At 48.8% G+C, this 21509-nt stretch overlaps 1 protein-coding gene across 1 annotated transcript; it reads left to right on the top strand.

Moving 5' to 3' along the window:
• Window positions 1-3108: 3108 nt before the first annotated feature.
• LOC306809824 (DEP domain-containing mTOR-interacting protein-like) lies at window positions 3109-19971 on the top strand. The gene is made up of 10 exons (XM_079321709.1): window positions 3109-3218; window positions 3576-3735; window positions 9549-9727; window positions 13470-13593; window positions 15125-15303; window positions 15874-16059; window positions 16403-16543; window positions 16829-16899; window positions 18471-18575; window positions 19695-19971. Exons 2-10 carry the CDS (start codon window positions 3650-3652, stop codon window positions 19818-19820), a joined length of 1197 nt encoding a protein of 398 aa, XP_079177835.1. The 5' UTR covers window positions 3109-3218; window positions 3576-3649; the 3' UTR covers window positions 19821-19971.
• Window positions 19972-21509: the final 1538 nt, after the last annotated feature.

Raw genomic sequence — 21509 nt, 5'->3', positions numbered from 1 at the left:
CAAGGATGGCTATGACAGCTCCCAGTGTCCTCTCTGCTCACTCCCAGCAAGATTTACAAACAGTTTTTTGATCTTCTCACAGCTTTTCAAAACAAACTCATCTGATTTCTTCCTGTCTTTTCCTCAAGGAAAAAAGAAGGAAAAAAAAAAAAAAAAAAAAAAAAAAATCAAAGGGTGCTGAACCTTCAATTGGTGTAATGAAGTTAGGAGCTAAAAAAACCAAGATATTTGGCTGTACCTAGAGGTGCTTCTTTCTTTTCTGAACACTTAATTAGTCAAACTACTTCCTAATCTATTGAAACAGAAAATTCAGAGACTGCAGTTCCTCTGGAGAGGAAACCTAGGTGAAGGGACTCTGCACATTCATTGTAGATTTCCACATGCTGTGGAAAGTACTTTTCATCTGTAGATCAAGCTGATAACTAATCCAATCTAATTAATCCCTGCATGAATGGGGAGCAAGTGAGACATATTTAGGGATTGTTTTTTCCCAACCCTGAGATTCTGTGACCTCCAGGATGGAGTTAGCAGCAGCTTGCTGGGTGTATGCCCTGTATTCCTTTCAAAAAAGGGATGAAAATGCTTTGGGGGAAACTGTCAGATGTGCAGAGGACACTGCTGAGGTTAAAGAAGAGCTCGGTGCTGTGAGCTGGGCTTTGGTTTAACATCCATTTCCTCTTGAATTGGTGAAATGCTTTTCCACTAAATGCCAGTGTAAGAACCCTGAGGCTGTGACATTCAGAGTGGAGCTGATGGAGAACAGGAGCTCTTCCAGGCCTGGATCCTTGTTCTGGTGTGGACCAGTAGCAGAGATCAGGGAAAGAGGAGCAATTGTGAGTGAACCTCCACTAATGTGTTCTTACAGCTTCCATCACTGAAAACTGAAGGAATCATCTGGATTTCCATGTTCAACACCAGGACCTGTGCTGCATTAATTTACCTAATTCCTTTTTAAAATTTAATTAGATTTTGAGGCTCAACATCCAGTATCCATAATTTTCAAAATCTAATTTTATGCAGCTGAAGAGGAAAAACCCTCCTCTCAAGGAGTTTTTCTCAAGGCTGCTGACTCATTTCACCAGCTTGGCCCTGGTCCTTGTTGGGAAAACAGTCACTCCAGTCACCTCCTCTATGAGAGCTGCAGGTTCACAGTGGTGCTCTGTCCTCTCAGCAGGAGTTTTAATCCATCTCCCAGCCCATCATCCTCACAGGCAGCTTTCCAAGCACAGCTCCATCCTCAGCAGCCCTGCATATCTTTGGCTGCTGTGCCCTCACTCTGCTCCTTGATGGTTTCCCAGGCTTGAGATGGGGAGATAATATATTTTTAGTTGCTTCCCTTCCTTTTTTATGTGGGTCTCAAGTTGAAAAATTAATGTCTAACTTAAAGGGCACATTTTACAAAGTTATTTATGGAAGAAAGAACCTTTTTTTTCCTCCTGTGTTTTTCATGGAAGAAGCTGGCAAGAGCTGAAATCCTTTACCTTGTTACTGTAAAGCACTCTCAGGATTAGAACTGAATATTTTTAAATTTTTTTTTTATTCTTAATTTTTTATATTTGTTTAAGAAAGATAGTTATTTTCCAGTGATTGAAGATAGTTATAATCCAGTGATTCAAGTTAGTTATTATCCAATGATTGAAGATAGCTATTATCCAATGATTAAAACAGCAGCAGATTCTCCACAGCTGAAGCAGCACAGTGAGCAATGGGATGGGCAGATGTGGGGAGCTCTCCCCACAGTGTCACTGGTAGGAATGAAGAATCTGCAGCAGGGCAGGGACAAGTCCAGCCTGCCCTGGGAGCACCCCAAAGACTCTTTAGGCTTTAGCTGAGCCTGGCATGGACACCTGGGGCTGCAGGAGCACAAGGGGAGCCTGTTCTGCCTTTAGGGGCCAGAGAGTGGGACAGGGGCAGAGCTGCTCTGGGACAGCCCAGACAGAGCAGCCTTGTTGGCACAGCCCATTTGGCACAGCCCATCCCACTGCTCCTGGTGTTTGCCTTGGACAGCAGCACTGGCAGTGAGGTTTGTCCAGCCTGCCCTTGTTACCTCTGCTGCTCCTGCAGCAGCACAAAGCAGGAGAAAAACCTGCCTGCAGCTGCAGGGGTGCCTTTACCTGTGCCTCCTGCTCCTTCTGACCACCCCATCCTGCTCTTCCTGAATCCCCAATCCACTTGGCTGGATTGAGCAGCATTTATGAGATGGGGGAATGTAAGCCTGGAAGTCTGTGCTGATGGAGACAATGGCAAAGTCAATGCTTGCTGATGAATTACTGCTACAGAGGAGCTAATTAAGGATAGATTTAGTTTATTGATGCTTTATTAGACTTTAAATTGAAGCAGAACATCCTTAGCTGATAAGATTTCCTTCCCTTCCCTCACACCCATCTCCTCCACACTCTCTTTTTGGAGGTTTATTTTGTGTTTCTGAGGTTTGGTCCCCTATGCCAGGCAGTATTTTTCACTCCTGATTTAACTGTTGGAAGTATGATTGTACAGCAATTCAACAGTAGTGATGGGTGCAATTAACCCTTTCCACATCCCAGTTCCTCTGCCTGTTACTTTGCTGGTCAGTGTCACTTTTGGGTCAGCTCTGGCCTTGCAGAAAGCTCCTCAGGTAATGGGAATGATGAGCAGCAGCTGAGGCAGTGCCAGTGCCTGGAGGCAGATTTTAGAGCTGGTATCAGTGTCAGCTTGGCACGGGCAGAGCTCCAGACCCACCAGTGCCAGATCTTGCTATTCCCAGCCTGTGCTTCTCCATCCACCCTCTCCTGCACAGAGGAGGGCTCAGGCTGCTCTGATCCCCCTTTTAGCAGAACTGGCCGTGCTGTTGGACCCATCCCAACCTGTGGAAAGGCAGAGAGTCCTCAGGGAGGAAGATGGGAACAAGGCACACGGTTTGGGCTGGGGAATGGCACATCTTGAACCCCTGCAGGAAAGTTACAGCGTGAGGAAGGAACTGTCTGGTCCATCCTTCTATCCCCCAGCCCGTGTGTGCCCCGGCAGAGGGGACACTGTCCCAGCCCGCTGGAGCATCCCGGCCTCTTTCCCGGCTCCCGGGCCAGCAGCCGGCTCGGATTGCAGCAGACTCCTCCTCCGGCAGCGAGGGAGAGGCGTGGAGCGGAGCCACAGCTCCGGGTTGCCTCACCTGCACCGTGCCACTCGGGACAGACCGGGACAGACCGGGACAGACCGGGACAGACCGGGACTGCATCCCCCGAGCCGCCTCCCCCCGAACCGCCTCCCCCCGAGCCGCCTCCCCCCGAGCCGCATCCCCCGAGCCGCCTCCCCCGAGCCGCATCCCCTCGAACCGCATCCCCCGAGCCGCCTCCCCCGAGCCGCCTCCCCCGAGCCGCATCCCCCGAGCCGCATCCCCTCGAACCGCATCCCCCGAGCCGCATCCCCCGAGCCGCATCCCCCGAACCGCATCCCCCGAACCGCATCCCCCGAGCCGCATCCCTCGAACCGCCTCCCCCGAGCCGCCTCCCCCGAACCGCATCCCCCGAGCCGCATCCCCCGAGCCGCATCCCCCGAGCCGCCTCCCCTCGAACCGCATCCCCCGAGCCGCCTCCCCCGAGCCGCATCCCCCGAGCCGCCTCCCCCGAGCCGCATCCCCCGAGCCGCCTCCCATGGGCAGCAGCGCCAGCCCGGCATGGAGAGCCTGAGCAGCAGCCTCAAGAAGAAAGCCACGGAGCACCACTACAGGGCTGAGGTGATGATTGCTGGAGAGCAGCTGAGGTAGGAGCTCCTGGGGTTCTTCTGCAGCCCGGGGCTGTGCCCCGTTAGCAGCAGGCTCCGAGGTTAATCCTGGAGCAAGCTCTTGTCCCCTCTCAGTACCTGCTGATCCTCCCTTCACCCACCAAAGAGTGCTGAACCACGTCCTTCCCTGTTATACCTTGGCTGCTGCTCCTCCCTGGCATCTCCCACCCTTCATCCCCAGGTACCAGGGCACTGATGGGTGAGTTTAGATGGCATCAGATTTTTTTGTGCCATTCCACCATCCCCAAAGTGATCTGGTAGCACTGAACAGCCCCACAGGTCCCTGATTCCCAGCTGGATGAGGACAGCAGCATTTTTGGGGATGATCACAATTTCAGGGGGACTTGGAAGGGCATTCCAGGGGTGCCACGTGCCTGAACTGGATCTTTGCTTTCCTGAAAGTCTCTTTTGGGAACTTCTGCTGGTTTGTAGTTCTAGTTCTTCAGCAGCTTCTCTTTTCTTCTTATGAAGACAGAATTCCATTCTCCTCTGCAATGTGTGGCTGAGCAAACATGTTCCTTGTGTATCTGGGGTCAGAACTCCTCTTTGCTTCCAAGCATCTGATGTGGGTTTCCTTGCTCTAGAGCAGAGTTTGCTTGTTTGGATCTGGAGCCATTCTGGTTTGTTTTGAAATGTGAGTGGAAAATAGGAAATACATCCTTGATAATCTAAATAGTCCAGAGCCTGAGTATGCTGTCATCAGATCCCTAATATTAGCTTGGTGTAGATATATTGCCCATTCTTAGTGAGCACTGTTAGCTTAAGCTTCATTATTTGTACTGTATCAAGGATTGATAACTTCCAGCTAAGGACTGGGGCCCCATATTGAAAATACAGCCAAGGGACAGAGCAGATTTATTCATATTTTTATTTCCAATATTTTACTCATCTGGAGTGACTGAAGTTTAAGTTGAGCCCCGAGGCCAAAGGAAGTGATCACATATTCACAGAGAAAATAAAATAATCAAGGTGTGTATTAAAACCATGTTCCATATGTGGGGGGTGATGTGACTTCCCCATACCTGTTGCAGGACAGGAGCAGATCAGGCCCTGGAACATCTGGTGATTGTGACTGTAGGCACAGGAAAGGAATACAGTAAATTTGTTTGTGAACAGAACTCTTCCAGTACACTGCTCACTGGGCTAAAGTTAAATAGAAACTCCAAAGTTTATGTAGTTTTGAGGACATGCATATTTTTTTTCTTTTTTTTCTTTTTTTTTTTTTTTTTTTTTTTCTTTCTTTTTTCCCATAGCTGCAGTGCCTTGAAGTTTCCTGGTTTAGGGAGCTCCCAAAATTTGAGAGCTCACAATGAGGGAGAGGAGGATCCTTTTGCTGGGGCTGGGCACACAGCAGTTCCATCCTTTTGCTTTGGTCTGGGCAGGAGCCTGTTCCCAGTGTAGAAGGATGGGAAGGAGCTGTTGGTGTAGAACCTGGGGAGGAGGATGAGGAGATGGACCCAGCCTGGAGCTGGGCTGCTCCTTCCACTGAATCTCTGTCTGGAAGGAGAATTGAGTGAGGCAGAACACACAGAGTTGGAATTTCTCTCTTGTGTTCTGGGGATCTTACGGCCTGGCAAGTCAGGAGTCAATGGTATGGATCTTCCTGGGACCTGGATAGCTGCTGGAGAGCACTGGGGAAACTGAGGCAGAGGCTGGGTGATGTGTCAGACCACAGCAGATGGACAGGGCTAAATGTCCACCTTGTCCTCCCCTGCTGTTCCCCAGATGTGGAATACAGAGGCAGGGAAAGGAGCCTTGCAGCTGCCCTGGCTCAGTGAACCTCCATCAGCAAATAAATGCTGCTGTATCCACATGAAACATCAAACATTTGTTTTTCCCTGCTCCCCGCTTCCTGCCCTGCCTCCCCACTATTACATTAAATCAAACAAACCTTTGCTCCATCTTTACAGATCTTTGGCTGCCCAGCAAGTTTGCAAAATCCCTCAGAGTTTGGTTTGGCCAGAGGGGTGAGTCTGTTCAGTGTCAGGATGTGTTTCCCAGCCAGCAATAGCTGCAGAGGTGAGGGCTGGAGGAATGCTCTGTGTGGATGGCTGGGAATGAAGCAGATCCTGGAGGAATCAGTGGGGCATTGGCCACTGTGGTTTGGTTTGCCAGGATCCCTCTGCTTCAGCAGCTGCCCAGTCCAGGGAGGAGAAAAAGATTTTTATATTTGGAGTCTCTCTTCACTAGAAAGACAAAAATCAAATTTTCACTGATGTTTTGGCCTGAGTGTAACAGAGTTGCTGGCTCAGGCTTGTTCCTCATGTCTGCTGTCACTCCTCTTGTGTCAGACACATAAACTTGCATGAGAATCACATCAGCTTTACTGGGCGTTGTGTATTCCTGGGTGGCATTCTGTAAGAGAGGCCCAATTAGTCACTTCTAATTGCAACAAATGGCTTATCTGCACTGAGAGGTTCTGGAGCAGCTTCCTTGCCTTGCATTCACACCCTGCTGTAATTGGAGTTCCTCAAGTATGGACAAGCCCTGGTGCACTCTCATCTGGGTATTCCCATGGTCATGAGAAGCAGCTGTGCTCTAATAGCTCTGTTAAACTGCATTAATCACTCCCAAACAGAAAATATACCCAGTAAATTTATATCTTGCACGGAATAAGTGAGAGGAGAAGGAAGCTTTTTTCCTACAAAGAATAAAATTGTAGTTTCTGTCACTGTCCAAAACTTTCAGAGTGGTGTTTTATTTGGATACTCAGACTGCAATGCTGTTAAATAAAGTGCTCATATTTTGGTGGTCTGGAAACTGGGCTCACTAAAGGTGTGTGCCTGAATGTGCCAAGATTTGTATTCTTGCCCAAAAGTCATTTGTCTGCAGGAGGTTTGGTGCTTCTCTGTTGGACTTGGATCTCTTGTGGTGAAATCTTCCTTGAGGAATTATGGGGCACTGCTTGATGTAACAGTGAACCTTATTCAAAGATGAGACTTCATGGTCAGAATGACCTGAAAAAGCTAATTATTAAATTTCTAGCACTGGTAAAAGGGAGGACTGGGAATTATGCTTGTGCTTGCTGGGATTTCTTTTTGAGATTTAAGTCTTCCTATACTTATATTTAAATACAAAGAAAATAAAACATCTCAGTACCACTGTCACAGGCATGCAAAGCCCTCCCTTGTCCCCAGATGTACTGGTGCTTTTTCAGACTGGGGGTGGTGCAAACTGGGGTTTGCTGAGCCTTTTTCCTGAATGTGCCTCTCCAGCTGCAGCTGCTTTGCAGAAATGCTTCTGTCTGTTGCTGCCTTTTACTGAGCACTTGGCTGTTTTGGTAGGGGTTTATTTGTGGGTTTTTGTTTGTTTGTTCCTGTGAAGATAGGAACAGAAAAGATCTTTTGGCTGATGCATCTTTCCAAGGCCACTCATTTGTGCTTGGCTGCTGTGGGAATGTGAACTGGGATTAATATCCTTGAAAGATCCACCTTGTCATTTGAGATGCTCAAGGTCTGTTTTCATGGGAGGTGAGGGAGAGGTTATTCCTCTTCTGTTTGGATGTCCCTTTCAACGAGGTTACCCAGGATGAATAATGATGGCTTTGTAGTGACCTTGACAAAGAAACAATTTGCTTACCCAACACAGCCTACCCAAAGCAAACGCACGTGGAGGCTCTGCCTGCCAAGCCAGGAGTGTTTCATAAGAGCCCATTCTCATGTCCCAGCAAGTGTTTTATCCTGACCTTATTCTGCCTTTTTTAAAAAATCCTTTTGAAGAAGTAGTATGTCCACAGGGTGAATTTTACCATTTAGAAAACTCATAATATTACTTATTATTATATATTTCCCCAATCCTTTTTATCTGGAATAAAACCTGCTCATGGTTTCACCAGCTTTGTTTTTGTAACATCACACAAGAGCTGTTACATCCTGTGGCTGAAGGACAAAGTTTGTCTCTTCAGGGTTGACAGGAAGCAGTAAACAAGAGGAAAGTGAAAAGTCCACAAGGACACTCCAGTCGAGCCTCTTCCGCTGCCCTGGGTCTGCAGGACAGAGGGAAAACTCCTCACAGGCTCAAAACAGCATTAAAGGTCCAAAAAGCTGCCCCAGAGGTGCTGAAACACCACTTAATCCTGTGCTGGCAATTGCTCCCAATCAAATATTTTCAGAATGTTGTTAAATTTTTAAATCTTAGGCCTTAGCAGCACTGCTTGCTAAAATATTTTTTATTTTATTTTTCACCTTTAAAATCTGAGCTTTCTTTTTTTTTTTTTTTTTTTTTTTTTTTTTTTTTTTTTTTTTTTTTTTCCTGTATTCTGAAACATGATTTTAAAAAGGGAATAAAATCGGGGAAATAGTGTTCTCCCAACCAGTTTCTCATTCAGGCTTTGTGTGATTATGGTCTACATGTTTTTGTATGTACAGGGGGTGTGTGTGAGTGTACATATACATAGATATATATATATATATTATTTATAGAATCCTGCAGACTCTTGATGGCAATAAAGCACTCTTGGAACATTTCATATCTTTCCAAAACATTCCTCTAAAGTGCCTTCCCACTTGCTGATTGTGAAGGAGAGAGGACATAAAAATTGGTTGTGTCTGCCCCCATAGCTGGGGAGCCTCTGTACTTTAATTAGCAGAAAGGTCTGAAAACTTCTCTCACCTTCTCAGCATTAATTGTACAATCAATCACTAACTATTCCTGTAACAAAATGCTTTATGGTAAAACTTTTAGGAACTTATTTATAAATCCTACAATATAGGATAATCCATTATTTGCTGATAGGTTTTTAGGGTATTTAAACTTCTTGTGTTGTCCAACAGGCATAACTTTTCCAAAAAGAACACAAGAACAGGAGGCATGAAATAATGAAAGGCTGCTGTGTTTAATTCCTTAGTAAAACTCACTGGCTCGGGGCAAAACTGGGAATTGCGATGAATAATTTGAAACTAAAACCATCCTGGAGTTACAGAGATGTTTAATTAATATCTCCCCTCAGAGCCTGCTGCACACACTGGGCATTTTCCAGCAGGGGTGTCTTGGGAACGGTCGTGGCTACAGGGCAGAGGTTTGGCCCCTGGACAGATCTCCTGCCAAACTGGGCTGGCTTTGGCTGGAGCACAGAGGAACTCTGTGCCCTGTGGCTCCTTCAGTTGTTAAGGTCCTTTAAAAGTCAAAGCTGTGCTCACCTGAGGAACCCTCCCCCGTGTATCTTTCCATCGGAGCTGCAGAACAGCCAGAACAGCAGGAGGGGTGTTGTTTGAGTAAACTGTCCCAGTCAATCCCAGCTGGAAGCAGAAAATGTCAGGACTGTTGTTCACTGTGGGCTAGTGGGTGCATGGATTAGCTACTGCTGGGATCCACCTGGCACTTTTTGCTTGGGCAGAAGAAAGGAGGGCTCCTGTTACTGCTCCCACCTGGAGTTATGAGTAAGGCTCTGTGCTGGGAGCAGCTTTATTCCTGCTTTCCTGGTCATGGGGAAGGAGAACTAGACACAGAATCATAGATAACAAATACATTGTACTGCTATTTTTTTTCTGAGTTTTGTCCCCCCTTTAGTTGGCTGTTGTGGGTTTTAGAGGCTTGTTTAGAATGAAAAAACACGTATGGGTCAGACTAGTTCTGCTCAGGCACACTGAGTGGTGGCAGAAGGACAGAAGGGCATGGTGGAGAGCTCCCTGGGAATGGCTGATCCAAGGGGTTTGGTGGTATTTGCCAGTCCTGGCTGCTTGGCACCACTGCCAGCACATCCCGGGTGTTCTCCCCAGGCTGGGCACATCTGGGCCAGCACACCCAACTGCCCCGAGAGCCCAGCTGTGCTCAGGGGCTGCCTTTCCCCCCAGGCTCCGCCTGCACGATGGGAAGCTGGTGAAGGACAGGAGGTACCACCTGAGGACCTACCCCAACTGCTTCGTGGCCAAGGAGCTCACAGACTGGCTGGTGGAGCACAAGGAGGCGCCGGACCGCGAGACGGCAATCCGCCTGCTGCAGAAACTGATGGACCATTACATCATCCACCACGGTGTGTGCCCGCCTGCCGCCCCCGTGTGTGTGCCTGCCATCCCCTGTGTGCCTGCTTCACCCTCTGTGTGCCTGTTCATCCCCGTGTGTGCCTGTTCATCCCCGTGTGTGCCTGTTCATCCCCTGTGTGCCTGTTCATCCCGTGTGTGCCTGTTCATCCCGTGTGCGCCTGTTCATCCCCTGTGTGCCTGTTCATCCCGTGTGCCTGTTCATCCCCTGTGTGCCTGTTCATCCCCTGTTTGCCCGCCTGCCATCCCCCGTGTGCCTGCTTCACCCCCCTGTATCCCTGCTCACCTTTGTGCCTGCTGACCCCATGTACCTGCTCACCCCTGTCTCTGCTCACCCCTGTCTCTGCTCACCCCTATTCCTGCTCACCCCTGTTCCTGCTCACCCCCTGTGTCCCTGCCACCTGCCCCCGTGTGCCTGCTCACCCCGTGTCCCTGCTCACCCCTGTCTCTGCTCACGCCCTTGTGTCCCTGCTCACCCCCTTGTGTGTCCCTGCTCACCCCTTGTGTGTCCCTGCTCACCCCTGTCTCTGCTCACCCCCTTGTGTCCCTGCTCACCCCCTGTGTCCCTGCTCACCCCTGTCTCTGCTCACCCCCTTGTGTCCCTGCTCACCCCCTTGTGTCCCTGCTCACCCCTGTCTCTGCTCACCCCCTTGTGTCCCTGCTCACCCCTGTCTCTGCTCACCCCCTTGTGTCCCTGCTCACCCCCTGTGTCCCTGCTCACCCCTGTCTCTGCTCACCCCCTTGTGTCCCTGCTCACCCCCTGTGTGTCCCTGCTCACCCGTGTCTCTGCTCACCCCCTGTGTCCCCCAGCGCAGCATGCAGGAGCATGGCCAGGTTCCTGTGTGCCCCCCTGCCGTGGATCAGGGCTCCTGCAGAGGCTGGATTTCTTTGTGCCAGCTCCCTGCCCACCAGAGAAGGGGCTTGGGCTGTGTAGGGGTAAAATGATGTCAAAAGTGTCTCTTCCACACCTGACCTGCATTCCTGCACCCAGCCAGGTGGATGCTTGTGCAGCAGCTGTCACACAGAAATGGAGGCTGAATTACAGCACGTGCTTCACATCTGCAGGAAAATTCATTCTCTTGCCATAAGACCCCAGTATTCCTTAGTTTTCCCCATGATGGGACAAATAGGGCTGTGGAGTACACACCGAGGAAAATTTAATCTGGCACTTGTGAACCTGGAGATGAAGGATTTCTCCTTCCTTTGGGGTTTAAGTGTGTGCTGCTGTTACAAAGGCTTGTCAGTGGAACCTAATTAAAAAAAAAAAAAAAAAGGAAGGGGAGAAAAAGGAAGCATTGAGAAAAAGCAGTTTGATGCTCAAGCCCAGCTCTTAGTAGCATTCAGGTTTTTTTCTTTTTAAAATTTCTTTGGAACTTTCAGTAGTTTTGGATTAACTCAGGTCACATACTGAGCTCTGTGCTGCAGAGCAAGGTCCAGCCCTTGGTCCCAATATAACAGGAGAAAACAAGTTGTGCTTCAGATGGGCACAAAGCAATTCCTGTCCATGTGTTTTTCAGGCCCAGCCAGGAAGAGAACCCCAGACTGTCAGACAGCCCTGGGACACCTCTGCCATGGGTGGGAAGGGCTCTGGCTGAGCTCTGCTGCTCCCAGGGCTTTGGGACAGCAGCTGGGGCAGCCTGGATCTGGGTGCTGGGTTATCACATCAGGATGTAGCTGAGGAGGCAGAAGCAGATGATCACCAAACCAAACCACACCAAACCAAACCCTCTCCTCCCCCTCTTCTCTGGGCTCCAAAAATAGCTGCCTTTGACCACTGCAATGCAAACACTCCCTGTCGCCATCTGCTACTTGCTGAGGGTAATGCCCTTTACATTAAACTGCCTTGAACAAAAATAAACTGGTGCTGGGCTTTATCACAAAAAGCTGAGGCAGGGAGTTCTCAGTTAACCATTAACACTTACACCTGATTATTTTTCCAGCTCTCCAACTGACAGTTTGAAATAAGTCCATTAGTTAATTAAACCAGTGCAGTGCTGGGTACCAGCACTGCTGTGATTGCATATTAAAATGTGTCCCTCCTGCTCCTGTGACAATTCCTGGAAGGACACAGAAGTTGAATTTCCAGCTTGCCTTGTGTCCATTAATTTTGTTAGTCCTGTGGAAAGAGGGCTGCCAGTGCTGGGTGCTTGGCAATTGTCTGGCTGAAGTGTTTGCCCTCCTCTCCCCTGGCATCCAGATAATTATCTCATGAAGATCATCGTGCTGCCTCTGAATTGTCTGGTGTGTTTCGGGCTTTGGTTCCATTACACACTGGAAACACATCAAAATTGATTTTTAAATAGGAAAACTGCTTTGGTTTTCTATAGGCCCCGTCCTGTAGGGTTTTTTGTTCTGTTCCTGGTTGCAATGGCTTTGGAATAGCTGCTCCTTGGAATGATGAGGCTGCAGACTTTCATTGCTAAAACAACTTTCTCATCCTGCCCTCGTGCTCAGTGAGTCACAGGCTGTAGAGTCCTGATTGCATCTGAGACAGCTGCTCTGCAGGAATGATGATCCTCAGATAATCTGACAAGTTTTGGCATTTTGCTGCTCACCTGAAGGAGAATGTGGTTTTGCCTGTCTGCTCAGAACGATGAAAATTGTTAAAATTTTCACAAGAAGTGTCTTGAATCTTTTGAATTTCACTCTAGTGGATGAAGTTACTTTAGTGAGGAAACACTTGTGTTTTTTCTTTTTCCTTTTGACTAATTTTCTTTGTTTTCCAGGCATATTCTTTATTCTAGTTTTTTTTTTCTTTTTGTTCCTTGGGTTTGTTTTTTTTATCACTTACATTTATTCTTCTTCCTTCACATGCATGGGTGGAGCTGAAGGCAGGCTGACTGTTAAGAGCTGAACTATGATTTTTGGGCTAGGTTTTTTTGTCTTTGTTTCAGTTTTTGTTTTGTCTTTTTTTTTTGTTTTTTGGTTGGTTGTTTTTTTTTTTTTGGGTTTTTTTTTTTTTTTTTGTGTACTGGTAGTCTAGGAGTCAGTTTCAGGCAGGTTTATCTCAAATATTTATTTGAATATTTGGTAGCCCAAATAATTACCTGATAAAGGTTACATGAACTATAAAGCCATTTGCAGACTGTGTGCCCATCCCCAGGATGAATCCCGGGCTTTTCATACAGATTTTATTACTCCAGTAATATTGCACCTGGCTTTGAAGGAAATTTTCTCTCCAGATCAGTTTGCTATTGGGCAGGGTTGACACAAAATGATGTGGAAAAGTTTGTGCCATTTAACATTTTTTTAGCTTATGAGCATTTTTGACAGAAGTAATTTTATGAGTGGAGTGTGGCTTTTTTTCCTCTGTACTCTCAGTCTGCTTACATGTGGCTGTAGCTTTTTTAAAAAGGATGATTGAGATGATTCTGTTCATCCTGTTTTAGTCTAAATCTGAACATTAACACGTAAATGAAAAAAAAAAAAAAGACAAAGAAGAAGAAGAAGCCCTGTTTTTTCTAATGAATATTTTAGTATCTGGAGCAAAAAGCAGACCCCAGCTCCAGCTTTGCCAAGGTCTGTACATTGGGACTGACCTCTCCCACCATCATGAGCTCAGGTATTCCTGAGCTGGTAATTTTTGGGGACTGAGGGCTCGGTTGTTCAGGGGACGAGGGGCACAGGGAAGGTCATGACACAAAACCATCACAGCTTTTTCCCTGGGGACAACACCCTGCTGAGCATGAGCCCTGTGTGTCCATCAGCACTGACACCCCTGGCCTGTTTTGGCAGTGTGTGATGAGCACTCGGATTACAAGGATGCCAAGCTGCTCTACCGCTTCCGCAAGGACGACGGCACCTTCCCCCTCAGCAAGGATGTGAAGGTGTTCCTGAGAGGCCAGAGCCTCTATGAGAAGTGAGTGAGTCCTCCCTGCCACAGGGCACTGGGGCTGGGCCCTGCTGGCAGCCACAGCTCTGCTTTTCCTTCTCTGCACTCCCTGCTGTCCCACTGGGAAATGCTGCTCGTGAGCCCTGGCACAGCTGCAGGACAGCCAGAGTGTTGGGAAGGGACAGGAGTTTTACTATGAATTCATGGACAGGACAGCCAGAGTGTTGGGAAGGGACAGGAGTTTTACTATGAATTCATGGACAGAACAGCCAGAGTGTTGGGGAGGGACAGGAGTTTTACTAGGAACTCATGGACAGGACAGCCAGAGTGTTGGGGAGGGACAGGAGTTTTATATGAACTCATGGACAGGACAGCCAGAGTGCTGGGGATGGACAGGAGTTTTACTATTAATTCATGCACAGGACAGCCAGAGTGCTGGGGATGGACAGGAGTTTTACTATGAATTCATGGACAGGACAGCCAGTGTTGGGGAGGGACAGGAGTTTTATATGAACTCATGGACAGGACAGCCAGAGTGTTGGGGAGGGACAGGAGTTTTATATGAACTCATGGGTACATGAGTTACTGATACAGGGACATACATGAACTCAAGGGCTCCAGCCCAGGTGCAGGGTCTGGGGTCTGGTACAGGGAGGTGCAGTCTGGGTGCTCCTGGGATGAGCACATCCAGTGACCATTCCCAGCACTGTTCCAGCCTCCTTGTGTGAGCTGTTTCCACCAATACTAGGACTTCCGTCCCACCAAAGTCAGCAAGGTATGGGACTTTCAGGACCCTCGTGGGCCTGGGTCCCTGCCTCTTGTTTAGCCTGTGTGCAAAATTTGTAATAGAAAAGGTTTCTTCCAGAGAGTAGAGGAAACTCCCTCCACCTCCAAGTGTTTTGTTTTCTGTCTGTTGATGGTTTCTGGTTCTACATCCAGGCCATTTTCCCAGAGTTTAACCCCAGCCCACTTTGTGGACCCGTTTCCTTTAACAGCCTTTTCACAGCTGCACACGCTCCCACACTGGCAGTGGGAGTCCCAAAGTGAAGGCGAGTCCTCCATGGGTGCAGGCGGTGATTTTGGGACTGTCCCTGCCCCTGTGCCACACGTGCATCCCTTGTGCTTTGCTCTCGGTCCGCAGCGGTGGTGAGGGATGGCGAGCATCCCGCAGTCCGATGGCTGAGCCGGCTGCACCCTCTCGTGGAGACGCTGGATTCAGCTCTCAGTGCTGCCAGGGGAGCACCTGCGGACTGGAACCCACCTCACCCCTGCCTTTGGACTGCCCGCCTTGCGCCACCCACGCTTGCTTGGCTTTCCCTGTGGTCTTTAGCTGAGCCCACAGCCCAGCTGGCTCTGCTGGAGCTGCTGCCTCCCGTGATGAAGATTTGCCAAGGTGCCGGTGCAGCTCCGCGCTCTCTCCCTCCCTCCCTCCCCGCTGCTGTGAGATGCTGTGGCTGCGATGCTTTGCCCGCCCCTCGGCCCCTCTTCACCCGGCTGCGTTCCGTGGCACCGGCAGGGATGTCTGGCATCACGGAGCCTTGTCCCACCTCTGTGCCAGGCTGGTGAGCGTGGAAGAGTCAATCCTGAAGGTGAGGGAGGAGAACTCGGTGAAGTACCAGAGGGCTTTCCTGGGCTCCGAGATGATCGACTGGCTGGTTCAGGAGGGAGAAGTGGAGAACAGGCAGGAGGCAGTGGAGCTGGGACGGGCACTGCTGGAGCACGGCATCATTCAGCACGGTGAGCCAGGCTCTGGCTGGAGCTGGGGTGGGAACAAATCCTCATTCACGCCGTGCAACAAGTGCTGGTCAAGTGCCCACTTGGAGATGGCAATGCAGCCTTTTAGTTCTATGTTTGGAGCTGGTGACCTTTGAAACTGGAGCAATCTTTTACCATCCACAAAGGCTTTGAGATGAAATCTGAGCTCTTGCTCTTCAGTTCTTCAAAGCCACCGGCCACAGGGCTGGGCTGTACCCCTGGGTTGGAGGGCTGCGGCATGAGGATGTAATGTTTAGCTCCTCTTGGCTGGAGATCATATCCATCTGCTATAATTAAACTTCCAATTTGGAAGGCAGGGAGTCCTCTGAGCAGGGGCAGATGGAGGGCTGTGACACTGAGTGCCCCCTGGGGATGGCACCTCTTGTGGGGTGGCCCTGCTGTTCCTCCCTCCCCGCAGGCAGCATTCCCAAACAGGCAGAAATCTGCAGCAGAGCACAGGGGCATTAACAGCAATTCATGAGGGTCCCTCAGGAGATTTGTGACATATTTTTCCACCCCTCAGGCTCTCCCTCCTCCCCTGTTCTCTCCTAGTCTCCAACCGGCATCACTTCTTTGACAGTGACGTCCTCTACCACTTCTGGATCAATTTCCGCCGGCGGCGGCGGCTGGCGGAGCTGCTCAATGAGAATTCCAACCGCGCCCTGCCCGAGAGCCCCGACAGCCCCTTCTGCCTCCGCAAGCTCAACCCCGAGCCGGGCAACACCAGCTTCCTCTCGGGTAATGTGCCTTGGAGGCAAGGGTGACATTAGCAGAGTACCCTGGGCGTGAGGGTGTCACTCCAGCAGAGTTTGAGAGCTTGCCCTGGGCATCCCATTAAGTGAACACTCATCCCACTGGTTTGTGGGGGATGTCACAATGCACTGTGACCATCTCTAACACAGCCCCCTGTCCCAGGAAAATAGCTTAGCATCAGATCAGCTCTTTCTTTGGAGCTGGTTTTACTCCTTCTATGCTCAAATGCCCTCTTCATACCTTTCAAGTGCAGGTCAGGCTCAGCGGGAAGTTTGTTATTTTAAACCATTCGGTTTTTAATAGAAAATTTTTTATGTGCCTCTTTCAGTCCAGACCAACAAGGAGATCAAAGTTGTCTCAGCAGTTCGAAGGAGCAGCATCACTTCCCTCTCTGGAAACTCCAATGCCTACTTCACTGCCCCTCCTACCTTGGTATTCCCTCCTGTGCCTGAGTGCAACCCCAAATCAGGTCTGGGCTTCTGCATTCCCTGTTGTTATATGGGAGACATCTATTCATTCAGGGCATGGGCTCAAGACCCATCTAGAGGAGAGGGTCAGCCTCACCTCTGCATCTTGGTTTGGAGAGTTGTGCATGTGTCTGGAAAACCACTGAGATAACACAAAGGTTTCTGTGTGCAGGAACTGTGGTTCTAACATCTGCTTTGCAGCCCAGGGTAACCCCCAGGCTGCCTTGTTATGCACTTTACTGTACAAACCCCTTGATTCTGATAGAATCTGTCACCTTCTGCTCTAGTGTTAAAGAGACCTGTCACCAATGAAGAGCTGCTGTCCCCTGGGGCCCCTTATGTCAAGAAAACATTGACTGTGAGTGACCACTGGGAATGGCTTTGCTAATGCAGCTCCCTGCCTGCTCTCTGGTGGTTTTCTTTGGCTGCTCTGACCTCTCTATGCTAAAGCTTTGATTGCATGTCACATCATCATGGCTTTTTGTTGGTGACTCCCTAGGGGTCAATGTCTTCACATGGGAAATGTGCTCAGCCCCTCTGAGAGTTTGATGCATATTGATCAGGTAGATCAAGAAAGAAAATGTTTCTTGGACAGCAAAAATCTCCCATTTTGGAGTTTTTTGCCATTGGTGAGGCCTGGCACAGGGTGCCCAGAGAAAATGTGGCTGCCCCATCCCTGAAAGTGTCCAAGGCCAGGCTGGACAGGACTTGGAGCAACCTGGGACAGTGGAAGGTGTTCCTGCTCCTGGCAGGTGGAATGAGGTGATCTTCAAGGCCCTTTCCAATCCAACCCATTCTAAGATTCTGTGATTTCTGTTCCATTCAGCTCCTTGCAAACTGTAGAATCAGTAAATCCTGTGACACTTGGGACTGTGACACTCACCCTCTGTCACATGGCTTCAGGCACAGCTCAATGCATCTTTCAGGTCCCTCTGCAGATCAGGGGTATTGATTTGATCCATCAGCACCTGCTGGAGCTGCACTGAATGGGGGAACATCCAAGGGCCACTCTTGCCTTCCTCATGTGGGGCTTTTTGCATGGACAAATCTCCAGGATGCTGCAGACAACCCAAGTTTGGGGCCTTTGCTTTTTGAATTATTTCTAAAGCTGTAGGACTGGTCAAGGCAGGGCTGGTGGAAATGTCACAAGACAGCTCCTGCCCTGTGGATCCTATTGCACTTGGTTATTTTTGTGTCCCATCCCTTCACTGCCCACCCCTGACAGGGGCAAACTCACAGAGAGCAGTGCAGGAAGTGTGAGAGCTGCCTGGCTGTGCTGGTTTGGCACCAGGAGTTGTGGATCAGGTTCCAAATGAAATGTGCTGCAGAAAGTGGTGGGAAGCAGCAAGAAAAATCAAGCTGGTGATTAGCATGGCACGTCTGAGGACGTGCTGTTCATTCTCCTAAATGCTCTTGCCCTGCCCTTCAACTCTGCCAGCCTGGCCCTTTCATGGCTCATTTCCTCCTGCTTAGCTCTGCAGTTGCTGTTATTTATTTATATGGGTGATGTGCAAAGTCCCTTGGGAATTCCTTTTCTCTTTTGGGCACTTCAGAGGGCTGCAGTGTCACAGCAAACTGCTCAGGCAGGCTGACACTGGCATGGGGCAAGGCAAGAGCAGCCCCTTCCCCCAGGAAATGCTCTGCTGTGCCAAGGAAAAGGCTCTGTGTGTGCCATGGGAATGCTCGTGGTACATGCCTTGCACTTCAGCTTGGTGCTGCCTGTGAGTTTCTTTCCTGCACAGGCTGACAGGGAATTAATCAGAAACAGCTTTGCAGGGAGCAATTAATCATTTCTGCATCTCACCTGGTACACAGCCCTTTCTGTCACAGCAGGTTTGGATCACGAGCTCTCTGTCTCTCTAGGACCTGTTGCATCTCCTCTCTCCAGCCCATTATTTGATTTTTAAACCCCTTTTGTTTTCCTTGCAGATCGTGGGGGATGCAGTGGGCTGGGGGTTTGTGGTTAGAGGGGGAAGACCTTGCCACATCCAGGCAGTGGACCCAGGAGGACCTGCTGCTGCTGCAGGCATGAAGGTACTTCTTCCTCATGGAGAATAAACAGGAGACAGGATTTGTGTCCTGTTTGAGCTTTTTGGGCTGAACACATCCTCCATGGTATTCCCACCTCCTGCCCTGGGGATCAGACTGATGGAATGGGCACATGGAGCTCTGGGAGAGGTGGAGGCAGAGTGCCCTGTGCATGGTGGCAGAGTGGAGGATTTGCCTTTTCCAAGGCAGCACAGGGGCTGTGAGCAGCTAAAACTCAAAAACTATCAAAATAAAACCATCACTGGGCCAGACCTTGGAAGTGTCAAAACTGTTTGAGCTACTAAAAACAAACCAGAGAATTCCCAGCTCTGTTCCAGTGACTTTATATAACCCCAGGGAGGCAAGGGAGGAGCAGAGGTTTGTCCTGAATCTCACAGTTCTTGAAATTCTCAGCACCTGAGTATTTGGTTTCCCTGCTATTAGCAATGGACTTCTGCATGGAGATGTTTTCCATGTACACAAAACCATAATAATATTAAATTGATGCCTTGATTTGATTCATCAGGTAACTTCCAGTATTTCCAGCTCAGGAGAAATGAACTTAGAGCTTGAAACTCACTTTAGGCCCAGGCATGTGAGTTCAGTGTGAAGTCTTAGGCATGAATGAAAGAAGTGTTGAGTTTCCCAATTCCCTACAGAAAGCCCAGAAGCAAGGGAGTAATTTCTAAAAGCTGCTATAAGTCTAAAGTCACATGAATATTTGAAATAATGGGATTCTTCAGAGGCAGAGTGGGACTCCTTGTTTGCTTCAGGCAGGATTGGAAAGGGATGGATGAATTTGTTTAATTTACTCAAGAGCCCAGTTAATTTCTCCTTACCTAATCTCATTTGCCACCAAATTGCTGGATGTTAATACTGTGCTTCATTTCCATCTGTGAAATGAGCCACTGCTCCTAAATGAGCCTTTTTTCTCTCTGTTAGCTCACAGCCTAAATCCCTTTGCTCCCATTTTTATGACACAGTGATGGCAGCACTGTGATTATTGGTGTGGCTGTAGGGTGATGATGCTTGAGTGTTTCCAGGATTTTGGCACAAGTTATTTGCATCACAGCCCCTGGTTCCAGTTAATGCCAGGCTGTGGGACTTGTCCCTCCTCTCTTGCAGGTGTGCCAGTTTGTTTTCTCAGTGAATGGGGTGTATGTTCTGCATCTGGACTATCAGACCATCAGCAGCCTCATCATGACAGGACCAAGGACTCTGGTGATGGAAGTCATGGAAGCCATTGAATGAGCCAAGAGTCTCATCCCACTGCTGTTGGGAAGGCAGAACTCTCCACTTGGCAGGGATGGACTGTGGGGAGGGACCAAGCTCGACCATTCACTGTGATGTGTCACCCAGGCATTTTGATGTATTTCCAAATAAATACATTCTAATGGACAAATCTTGGATTTTTCTGCCCTTGAAATATTTGTCACGACCTGCTCTTACAATGTCTAAGCTCTTGCAGCTCCTTTTTGTTGCCAGTGTGAGAATTCAGCACTTAATGAGTCCCACCTTGGAGCAAGCCCTTCACCAGCCAGGCTGTGAGGCAGGTGGCAAAGCTGGTAAGCACCAAGAAGTTTATACCAAGTGAGTCTGTCTGAGCTGCCCTGAGCTGTCTGTGCACTCTTGTGAGAACACAATGTGCTCTCCAGATGGCCCCCATAAGCTGTGCCACTGGCTCTGTCAAGAAAATAAGGAAATTAATACAGGAATGTGTGCTCCTTGTAAAGTCTAAGGCTCCTGCTACTTTCCTGGCTTAGCCACGCTCACAGCCAGGGCTGGTTGCTGTTCCCAGCTGTTTCTTGAAAAGGTGACACTTCCATGATTGTGCTTTTTGTGTCCTCACCCCTTAATAATGCCTAATTTCATTAATCAGCTTCACCTCAGCAAAGAGGCAGGCAGAGATCCCCAACATCATAGGATGCTACCAACCTAGTGGGGGGCAGTGGGTAAAGGAGGGACCAAAACCAGACAGTGCCCAAAAGGAAATGTGTCCTAGTCTGAATCTGGCTCTGGGAAGGAGCAAAAGTGGGTGAAAGCCACCAAAATGCAGCCTCTGTCCTTTGCTGCTTGCAGCATGGCTGTATTTGCAGCCAGTGCAAAATACTCTCTGCAAACTATTCTTAAAGTGAACTAAATATAGAGAAACAGGTAATAACAAGAAATTGGGGAGGTTTCCCTCTTTCCAGTTCACAGAGCATCCTGTTTGTGATTATCATGCTGTGCTGTGCACAGACAGGAAGATTGCCAGCACTCCTGCTTAGGGCAGGGTCCTCAGTGAAGCTCCTTTGGCCACAAACCAAGCCTTAAAAACCCCCCAAAAGGCCAAAAATAGTAATTTTGATTTGTGTTAAAATGGGGTTGACTTTCTTGGAGAATCTGGTGTCAGCTGTGGATCAGGTGTTGCTGTACTGCTGGCTGCCTTTTTTTCCCCTTGGTATAAAGGGATTTCTGCTCCCCCAGTGCTGGTGCTGAGGTAATGGGACAACTTGGAGCACAGAATTCCTGGAACGGGGTCCAGGCAAGATGTTTGCATTGATAATTGGGGTCCTTCCAGCCCCTAAGTGGAACCAGACCATCTCCTCAGCCGTTTGTCAATAAACTCACAGTTTATTTGTAGAATTCAGTGCACGAGTTCAGCAACCTCCATCTGCCTTTTTGCTTTTAAAATTCTCTTTAGGGAGAGTTTGGCTGTCTGTGATGTCCCAAAGGTTTAACCCAGGGTGCTTGGCTCACACTAAGTCAAATCTAGAAGATTTAAGCATGGTGTGGGCACCTTGGGAAAGACAGGTCAGGAAACAGCACCCTGAACACAAGCACTGAAAACAGCTCCAGATTTTATTGTGTCAAAGCAGGAATTTTTAATTATGGATTTGAATTCCTTGAAAGCACAAGGGACAAATGCTCATTTCTTTCTCTCCTTCTACTTTAAAAGAA

This window comes from Erithacus rubecula (assembly GCF_903797595.1).
Source record: "Erithacus rubecula genome assembly, chromosome: 18".
Classification (NCBI taxonomy): Eukaryota; Metazoa; Chordata; class Aves; order Passeriformes; family Muscicapidae; genus Erithacus; species Erithacus rubecula.
The sequence above is the reverse complement of the archived record's forward strand: the minus strand, read 5'-3'. Positions and strand labels throughout refer to the sequence as shown.